At 38.4% G+C, this 10406-nt stretch overlaps 1 protein-coding gene across 2 annotated transcripts; it reads right to left on the bottom strand.

Moving 5' to 3' along the window:
- Positions 1 to 6516: 6516 nt before the first annotated feature.
- On the bottom strand, positions 6517 to 10128 carry LOC107300536 (C-type lectin LmsL). Of its 2 annotated transcripts, none has more exons than XM_029287016.1 (6): positions 10056 to 10128; positions 9726 to 9804; positions 9452 to 9543; positions 9160 to 9300; positions 8074 to 8188; positions 6517 to 6814 (listed from the first exon to the last, which is right to left on the bottom strand). In XM_029287016.1, the coding sequence occupies exons 2-6, from the start codon at positions 9790 to 9792 to the stop codon at positions 6747 to 6749; spliced, it is 483 nt and encodes a 160-aa protein (XP_029142849.1). In that variant the 5' UTR covers positions 9793 to 9804; positions 10056 to 10128; the 3' UTR covers positions 6517 to 6746. The 2 variants fall into 2 exon arrangements, with proteins under 2 accessions (XP_029142849.1, XP_015685340.1); XM_015829854.1 differs by having other exon boundaries at positions 10079 to 10128.
- Between the last annotated feature and the right edge of the window lie 278 nt (positions 10129 to 10406).

Here is a 10406-nt window from a genome sequence, read left to right as displayed (position 1 = left end):
AAATAGGGATAATTTTTAATGATTTTAAAGTTTCAGGGGATTTTTAAGGATAATTTTAATTGATCGGCCTGTTTAAATATTTCTTTTTAATTCGGCTTTTAATTATTGTATTTGTATTGTAGTTTTTATGAGGCTGTTAGCCGCCCTGAGTCCCATGAGGAGAAGGGCGGGGTATAAATTAAATTATAAATAAATAAAAATAAACTTCTTTGATTAGAGAAAGAAAAGTCTTATATTTATGGTTGACTAGAAACCCCTTATAGATTTTTTTTTGCATGAAAGAGAAAAAAATACACTTAATACTTGTGGTTTTGATGATTAGAAAAAAAACTAGATTATAAAAAAAATGTGAGCTCTTTTTGGTAATCATAAAGTAAAATCATAAAGTAAGAGTCTATATTGTAAATATAATATTTGTGTCAACGCTGCTAACATCGGATGTTTTTGGCTTAATGTCATGGTTCCAACAAATGAAACTCTTCAAAGGACTTTGAGGCATAGTTTACCATAAAGAATCTTTATTTGAGAAGCATAGCATCGGCACTAACACAGTGGAAGCCAAAAACTGGATTCCCCTCCCTTGAGCCCATAGTATCAAAGCACAATTCCCTCCTTTAATTAACACTCATAAATCACATTCTCCAATTAGTTTGAAATGTAGACTCTCCCTCCATTTCTCCAGCCCACCAATTCTTATCATCTCTTATTTCATTAACCTTGGCTCATACACTAAGTCCAGTATTATTATGTCTATCTAAACTCTCATGCACAATCCTCCCCCCCCCAGCATCATCTAACTCTTGTCAAAGCAAAAACATCTGATGTTAGCAGCGTTGACAATTCACTGCAAAAGAAATCGGAAGCTGCTTTTTTCTGTTCTTCTTTGTTCTCTCTTTCTGCAGTTTTTGTCCTCTCCTCCTTTTTTCTATAATAATAATAATAATAATAATAATAATAATAATAATAATAATAATAATAATAATAATAATAATAATAATAATAATAATAATAATAATAATAATAATAATAATTAAAAAAAAAGTTGGAAGGAACCTTGGAGGTCATCTGTTCCAACCCCCTGCTCAGGCAGGAAACCCTATACCATTTCAGACAAATGGCTTTCCAGTCTCTTCTTAAAAACTTCCAGTGTTGGAGCATTCACCGCTTCTGGAGGCAGGTTGTTCCACTGGTTAATTGTTCTAACTGTCAGGAAGTTTCTCCTTAGTTCTAGGTTGCTTCTCTCCTTGATTAGTTTCCATCCGTTGCTTCTTGTCCTGCCTTCAGGTGCCTTGGAAAATAGCTTCACTCCCTCTTCTTTGTGGCAGCCCCTGAGATATTGGAACACTGCTATGTCCCTGCTCGTCCTTCTCTTTGTTAAACTAGACATACCCAATTCCAGCAGCCGTTCCTTATATGTTTTAGCCTCCAGTCCCCTAATCATCTTTGTTGCTCTTCTCTGTACTCTTTCTAGAGTCTCAACATCTTTTTTACATCGTGGTGACCAAAACTGGATGCAGTATTCCAAGTGTGGCCTTACCAAGGCATTGTAAAGTGATATTAATACTTCACGTGATCTTGATTCTATCCCTCTGTTAATGCAGCCTAGCACTGTGTTGGCTTTTTTGGCAGCTGCAGCACATGGCTGGCTCATATTTAAGTGATTGTCCACTAGGACTCCGAGGTCCCTCTCACAGTTACTACTATTGAGCAAAGTACCCCCTATACTATACCTGTTCATTTGGTTTTTCTTGCCTAAGTGTAGAACCTTACTTTTTCACCATTGAATTTCATTTTGTTAGATAGTGCCTTTCTTTTGCTCTTCCTTAGCTTGTGTTAGCTTTTATATTCCTTCTAAAACTTTCAATAACATTTATTTAAAAAAATGGAAGCAAAGGGTGTTTTTCTCAGGGCAAATCTGAGGGACGAATTGGTGTACCTTCCTCAGTTGTGTTAATGTTTGACATAATATAGGCTAGAAATCATGACAATTAAAATTAATAAAATGAAGAAATCCAGTAAATATGACCGTGATTAATGAGGGACAGTGTTTGCTTCTCACTAGGATGTAGAATCAATGGGTTGATTTTTGATAACTCCTTTCTTTACCAGAGGAAAATGTGGCCAATTATCTTTGGAACTGGGCTTCACTTCCTTTCCTCTCAGTTATGGGAAAAAAGAAGAGGGCGGACCAGGAAATCCTTGAAGAAATTTGTCCATTTTGATCTCATACCACGCCTATCTAGAGACTCAGATATTGGCTCAGAAAACGAGAGCCCATCAGTTTAACCATCCACCAACTCAATCTCCCCAGTTGAAGAACTTCACAAGGTGAGAGGCTGAAGGCACTCTTTGTAAGTGTTGGTTAGATACTCTCCATTAAAGACAGGACTTTTGAAGTAGCAATAGAGCTTTTCATGAATTGTATGCAGGGAGCTGCAAAGAAACTTTGCAAGTAGACTAGGATCAAAATTAAATTATGGAACTCCAAATATTTGCTTTGTTTCTTTCTTTCTTTCTTTCTTTTCATTTCAATCTTTTTTTAAAAAAATAATAATCCTGGTCTACATATTACATTCTTCACGCAGTGCTTTTGCAAATTGACAATTTTCAGCTCATCCCTCTGAATCAATAAATGCCCGATTCTATGGAATCTACTCTCACAGAAAGTCTAATGGTCTTCTGCCCACTGATGGTGGACTATCAGTTTCATAGCTTCAAAACGTATTATTGACACCAAAGAACTGGGAATTTTCTCCGCATTGAACAGCCAGTTTCCTGACACAGGAATTACCTTCTACTCAAAAACACAAACCTTATTCAATCAGGTGTGGTGCCTCCATGTACCTTTATATTTTTTAAGTAAGCTGTGTTCAGGAGAGGTGTGAATCAGCTCAGATTGTCTTTTACAGATTAACTGGAAGCTTAATGTGTTACCATTAGAGCCATAGTGGTGCAGAGGTTAGAATGTTGTAGTAGTAGTAGTAGTAGTAGTAGTAGTAGTAATAAAACAACAACAACAACAACAACAACAACAACAACAATAATAATAATAATAATAATAATAATAATAATAATAATAATAATAATAATAATAATAATAATAATAATAATAATAATAATAATAATAATAATAATAATAGAGTTGGAAGGGACAATGGAGGTCTTCTAGTCCAACGCCCTGCTCTAGTCCTCTGGTAGTTCCCCAGTGCTCCAGGATATTTGAAAGATATAGTTCAGTGGTTCTGAGATCATATCTGCCAGAACCTTGGGGTGTAGTCCATCTGGTCCTGGTGATTTTAACTCATCTAGGGTGGACAGATGCTCACTTATCATTTTCTTGCCTATCTTAACTTGTGTTCTAATCCCTTTTTTACGGTACTCTTTTTGATAGGTTGTACTGTTTTTTCCCTTTGTGTAAAGACGGACGCAAAAAAACAGGGTAAGTAGTTCTGCTTTCTCCCTGTTGCTTGTCACCTTCTTGCCACTTTCTCCCACTAATGGACTGATCATTTCCTTAACTTTTTTCTTGTTTTTTTTCTACACGTTGAAAGCTTTTTTTGTCACAAACCTTAGTTTATTTTGAGCCTTAGCTTTCCTCATTTCAATTTTGCAGTGCAGGCTATTTGCTGATATTCTGACTTAATGATGTGCCCTTCTTTCCACTTTTAATACTTGTCCTTTTTGTCTTTCAATTTATCAGAGAGTTCTTTATGCAGCCATGCTGGTTTCTTTTGAGAACTGTTATTTTTCTTCTTTGTTGGTATTGTGCTAGACTGGGCTTTTATAATCTCACTTTTCAAAATTTCCCAAGCTTCTTGAGTTGTTTTCCCTTTGAGGATTCTCATCCATGGAATCCTTCCCAAGATCTCTCTAAGTTTATTGAAATTAGCTCTCTTAAAGTCCAAGACTCTAGTCTGACTATGTTTTATTGCAGTGATGGCAAACTTTTTAGAGACTGAGTGCCCAAACTGCAACTCAAAACCCACTTATGCATCATCGAGTGCCAGGTGGGTGTGGCCCATTGGGTGGGCGGGGCCCATTGGGTGGGCTTGGCTGAGGTGGTAACGGCAGATTGAGTGGGACTAAAATGTTCAATCAATCAATTCCAACTTTGCAAGATTTTTTTTTCCGCAAGAAGTTGAAATTGACTGATTGAACCTTTTTTTTTTTTTTTTTTTGCACATGGCGGTGGAGGCCTAAAGCGAAAAGGTTTTATAAAACCCAGCTGAAGGCCTAGGACTGGGGCAACGGCACGTGTGCCCACAGAGAGGGCTCTGAGTGCCACCTCTGGCACCCGTGCCATAGGTTCACCACCACTGTTCTATTGCTTGTGCTTGCATAATGTTGAATTCCAATATTGCATGATCACTCCCCCCAATGTTCCTGTGGCCTCAACACCTTCTATCATTTCATTTCTGTTAGTGACAATTAAGTCCAATATGGCCAATCCTCTAGTTTGTCTCCCAGTTGATATCAGGGTAATTAAAGTCCCCCATTACCATTGTGATGTGCTTCCTACATACCTTAGTTAACTGACTAGCAAAAAGTTCATTTATTTCCTCTGTTTAGTTGGGTGGCCTATAGTATACACCTATGGCAATGTCATTTTTCCCCTTTTATATTGACCCAAATGCATTCAAGACAGTTTTCATCATTGTTGTGCTCTATTTCTGTAGAGATGTAGTTATTTCTTATATAGAGAGCAACTTCACCTCCTCTTTTTTTGGACTGTTTCTTTTAAATAATTTAAATCCCTCTAGTTTTGTGTTCCATTTGTGGGTTTCATCCCACCAAGATTCCGTAATGGCAACAATATCATATCTGCCCTCATTTACCTGAATTTCTAATTCACCCTGCTTGTTGCTTATACTCTATGCATTGATGTATAGACATTTGAGTCCTTTATGACTGACCCTGTGTTTACTTTCTACATAACCTCTGTGGTGCCTGAGTTCCCCTATTTCCTTACCACCTGTTTGATTAGTGCATTTGGTGTGGCACTCACTATTAAAAGCTTGATTTTGCTTGACAGAAAGAATGATAGTCTGATCTGCACACACATCTATGTTACATGCACTGATAAACCCATTAGTTTTAGATTCCCGGGGACAGGAATGTTCTATACCAATTAATTCACTGTCTCCATTGTTCAGTTTAAATATTTCTCCAGAAAATCTGTGAATTTAATGCCAAGTTACTCAGTCCCTTTTTTTGCTGGATGCAAACCATCTCTTTTGTACAGTTTTTCATTGGACCAGCTGCAGATATTGTGACTAATATAACCAAATCTTCCTCTTTACACCACTCCTTTAGCCACATATTGAATTCTGCTATATGCCGGCCTTTTCTATTTTGTACCTTATACACTGGTAAAACCTCTGAAAAACTAAGCCTATAGCCTATCCTACTAAGTTCCTGTCCCAAACTCTGGAAATCATTCTGCACAGAGAGTACATCTTTTGGGGATAGATCATTGGTGCCAAGATGTACAATAGCATCCACATCACAGTGGGTGCTATTGCAAGTCGACTCTGCCCACAGTCAGGAGTTCGATTCTGACCAGCTCAAAGTTGACTCAGCCTTCCATTCTTCCGAGGTTGGTAAAACCAGGACCCAGATTGTTAGGGCAATATCCTGACTCTGTAAACCGCTGAGAGAGGGCTGTAAAGCATTATGAAGTGGTATACAGTATAAATCTAGGTGCTATTGTTATTGCTATCAGCTTAGAAGAGCAGATAATGTTTCTTCTTCTGCATTTGCTTTAAAATGGGGCATCAAAAATTGCGTAAGGGATTACAAAATTAGGTCTTTAAAGATGGATCAGTGATTGCAAAGCTCAGCATTCCAAATATAGGAAAGGGGACATAAAAGGGAGAAAGGGGAAGCAGGGTGATATGGGAAAGCAAAGTCTCTTAAGCTCTTCCAGGTATGTTCAAACCTGTCTCACCATCCATTTGGGAATCCTTCAGCATTCCATCAATCTTTCAGAGCCAGGGATAGAAAAAGGGTGCAGGTTAACCAGGAACTACTAAGATAGGTTTGATCCAGGGAAGTTAAGTGCCCCGTCTTCTTCCTTCCCTTTTGATAACATCTCTCCTGTTTTACACTTAAGAGGGGACATCATCTGGACCCTCTTTTTTGTTGTTGATTCTTGATTCAGAATTTCCCTATATGACACTTTACTTATGTCAGCTTTTTGTAAATATTGTGCTAGCTGTCTCCTTCAACACTTTGTATATACTTAGTTGGAAAAGCTGGAAAACAAGGTTAGCGCTTCAGTTTCAGTCATGACTGCCATGCTGACATTTTTGATCCCCTGCTACTATGATGCCCTTGGAAGCCAATATGTGTTTTCTCCTCTCTATTTCATTCATTCCTTTTATTCCTTTCTCCTCAAACACTGGGATGAAACACTTGGATTTGACACAGCCAATACAACTGCTTACACTCCTCCCAACCTCACCAAATGTTGTCATCTCCTGTTCTTAAATGACAGAAATACTGTATACTCAGAAGCTTTGTATATATGTGCTTTATTAGTGTTGTATCACCACTGAGAAAAATCAGGAGAATGGGGTAAAGGTAAAGTTGTCTATTCTAAGAGGAAATGTGGATAGGAAGGGGAAAGATCTGGTCTGTCATTCTGAATGCTTCAGAGGCAGTAAAATCAACAGGGTGTCAATCAAATTTGCAGGTATTTCGTAGCTGCTTCTGGTTGCATCCCAGCTGCGTTTGCTCAGATGGCTCTACAGCTGGTACTTACAGATGTAAGCATTAAGACTGCTACATGACATATCATTCCACAATTTAAAATCTAAAATGCAAAAGATAGGACAGAATTTAATTCTTAATTCCTTCAACAGTGACCTAGAAAATATTGTCATCCTTTAAATTTCACGAAAAATCTCCATGGACCCCAAGAGAATTTCCCAGAAAAAGCCAAAAGAATGTTGACTTCCAGGGAATAAATGGAGAACTGGAGACAGTTATTGATATTCCACCACCACCAGCACCCCAAAAAATATTTTCAATTGCTATTGTAAAATTAAAAGTCCCTCTCTTTGTGGCAGAAAGAGATTTAGGAGTGAGGAAAAAGGGAAGGGAAGGGAAGGGAAGGGAAGGGAAGGGAAGGGAAGGAAAGGAAAGGAAAGGAAAGGAAAGGAAAGGAAAGGAAAGGAAAGGAAAGGAACTCATATGAATCTGTTTCTCCTGATCTCACAATTCCAAAACCACTTTTCAATCTAGAAGTGAGAGATGTAGGCGCTGACCTTAATTGCCCATGATTATTAAGCTATATAAAGAAAATTCCTGAGTTAAAAATAGAATACGGAACACATTAACTACAGATACACAAATGAATGCATAAATAAATGCTAGTAACTGACAGTGGATCCTGCTGTTGTAATGGCAATCCCCCTTCTGGATTATTTTGGCTGAACTAGCCATTTTTTCACATCAGGCAGAGGATCTGTCCAAAGTACTTGGCTTGATCCAAAACATTTACGCAAAGGCAGGCAAGATCCCACTAAGATCTTGCACGGTAAAAATTTCAAGCATAAAAAAATGTTTAACTAATAATTGTCCTCCCCTTTCATTACACTTTGGACCTGCTCTGTGAAGTGCCTACCATGTTCTTCCTAACCAGAGGGACAGTTTTGAGCATTCAGTAGGACGTGGCATGTTCATTTGAAAAGATTTAGGCCAGTTTTCGCCATCTCGTTGCTTTCCAGATCTGTTGAACATCCATTGGTGCTGGAAAGTTTATTCTGATGCATCTGATGGGTACCAGTTTTGGAAAGGCTAGACTGTATCTGGATAACAATTATCCAGCTTTGCCCTCATGGAATGCTAACTATTACTCTTAAAAGGCTATTATGAAAAAGAGAGAGAGATTGAGAGAGAGAGGACATCTTCAGTTTTCAATTATGAAAAGCTCTGTGACACATATGGGCTCCATTCCTCTGACTGATGGGATGAATCCAAGTTCAAAAAAACAAACTCTAATTTTCATGATTGGCTCTGACTTGAAAACTTGGCTCATCAGAGAACACCAGGTAAGAAGTGTTGGCTTACTCGAGTCATGTGTCAGCTCCCCACAGTGCTCACTCTGATCATAGTTGTCTGGCTGGTGTTCCGTCCAGACTCTGTAGTTGTAGGTGGATTCATCAACCCATCTCCATCGCCTTTTCTGTTGATGAAAGACAGACCACAATCACATCTTAAGAAGGTAAGTAACCACCTGGAATGATAAACTACACAGATTAGCTGAAAGAGTTGAGTGGTGGGCAGCTCTTAGATACTGGCTATGATGAAGAAGTTCAAGCAATTTTCCAAGGGGTCAAGTGACCATTTTTGTAGCGCATATGCATTAAAATAAAAAATCACAAGGCATCATATCATGACCAATTCATGACAGTGAATGTGGTGGAAATTTATATTCGCCACCATCACAAACTTATATATGTTGCATCTAACATTCAGCTCTATGAAAGTTTGGATTGCCAGAGGTGAATTTTGTTAAATATTTTGGGCTATTGCAAACACTCTTCTCCCACCGTTCATATTTATCTTAAAAGTAGAGGTGGAAGGCCACTTACAATGAACTTTTGTTATTATACTGTCAGGATGAAGTGGTTCCCCCCTTCAAAAAAAGAGGGGGAATGAAATACCTAGCACTGGTTATAATTTAGAAGCCTTCTTGATATCACAGAAGTCAGTGCAGGATATGGACTAGCTGAGGCCCTAAGCTCAATAAAGCTTGGAAGGGCCCATTGTTAAAGATATGCACCAGAAATGCATCTGAAATCTAAAGTGTAGCTAAAGAGGAATGTGACACAACACAAAATACACACACACACACACACACATACACAGCATATGTGTATCCTGCCTCTTTTAATATCCTGCAGAATCTTTTATTCTGGGGAGGGGGAACTTCTCAAACCTCAAATATAGATTATTTAGTTTATGCCTAAATCCAGCACTGATTGCAGTTATGAGCATCAACAAACAATCTTAGGTCCTAACAAGACATTATCCTCAGCAAATAGCTCACCCAAAATAATTGAAGTGTGTGTGTAAAATTACTGTGTGAAGAATGCAAAATGTGGATCAGGAATGAAAAAAAAAATCAAATAAAATGAAACATGTCGGACTCACCCCAGAGATATCATAGAGCCCCATCCAGACACTGCTAAGGGATCCCTGTTTGTCTCTGATGTATACAGACAAAAGTGAGGACTCTTGGCGGCTGAGGATAGAGGCAAGGTGACATCCTGGGCCATAGCTCTGGCACTCAAGCTAGGAACAGAGGGAAGACAAAAAGATGGCACTCCATGCTCAGGAGTGGGGTTGTGTCAGACTTTAAACCTTGCACATCTCCATTTGTGTGATTTTGGTTTCTCAGGAAACGTTTCACCACACCTGCACTGGTGAAAAAAATGGTTCTTACCTCAGCAGCATCCCAATCTAATTTTTCATCAAAATATCCATAGCAGTTCCCCTGTTTCTTCAACCAGTCTCTGGGGCATGACGCAGCCTTGGCTGCAAAGAGACAAAAGCAAAATATTCATTTTCTAGTGCATCTCAGCAATACAGTTTCAGAATGCTGGGAGATTACCTGACCTGTATAGGACACATGAAAGTTTCTGAAGACAGAGCTTACTTATCTAAATTGTATAATTCTCTATGTTTCCCATATCATGATTAATTTGGGGGGGGCTCACCTCCCAAAAAAGGATTGGTGATCAAGATTCCAAAGCAACAGAGGCCGATATATATGGAAAATCCCATCTTCTGGTTGCCCTTTAGGAGAAAAGAGAAATAGATGTGATAGAAGGATTAATAGAGTGGCAATTCATATTAGCTTGCTGAGAAAGAAGGCAAATTTTTGAGGTCCATCATTTAATTCTGAACCTAGTTTACCAGCATACTTTGCTATTGCGGTGTCTAGCATATAACCTATGGAAAATTCTATTTCTACTTCAAAAAGTTCTCTCCTTATAGCAATGCCATGTCACTGTACAGATAGAAGAGAGTATCTAACCAGCACTTACCAAGAATGCCTTCAGCCTCTCACCTTGCAAAGTTCTTCAACTGGGGAGGTTGAGTTGGTGGACGGTTGAACTGGTGGACTCTCACTTTCTGAGCAACCATTAAATAGTCTCCAGATGGGCCTGGCATGACATCAAGATGCACAACTTTCTTCAAGGATTTCCTGGTCTACCTCTTCTTTTTCCCATAACTGAGAGGAAAGGAAGTAAAGCTCAAATTGAAAGATAATTGGCAAGTATTTCCTTAGATAAAGAAAGGAGTTATCAAAATATATACACATTGATTCTACATTCTAGTTTGAAGCAAAGACTGTGGCTTATTAATCATTCATCATATTTACTTGTTTTCTTTAT

This window comes from Protobothrops mucrosquamatus, unplaced genomic scaffold, assembly GCF_001527695.2.
Source record: "Protobothrops mucrosquamatus isolate PMUCROS unplaced genomic scaffold, P.Mucros_1.0 scaffold7366, whole genome shotgun sequence".
Lineage (NCBI taxonomy): Eukaryota > Metazoa > Chordata > Lepidosauria > Squamata > Viperidae > Protobothrops > Protobothrops mucrosquamatus.
Note: the sequence above shows the minus strand (reverse complement) of the source record. Positions and strands in the feature narration are given on the sequence as shown.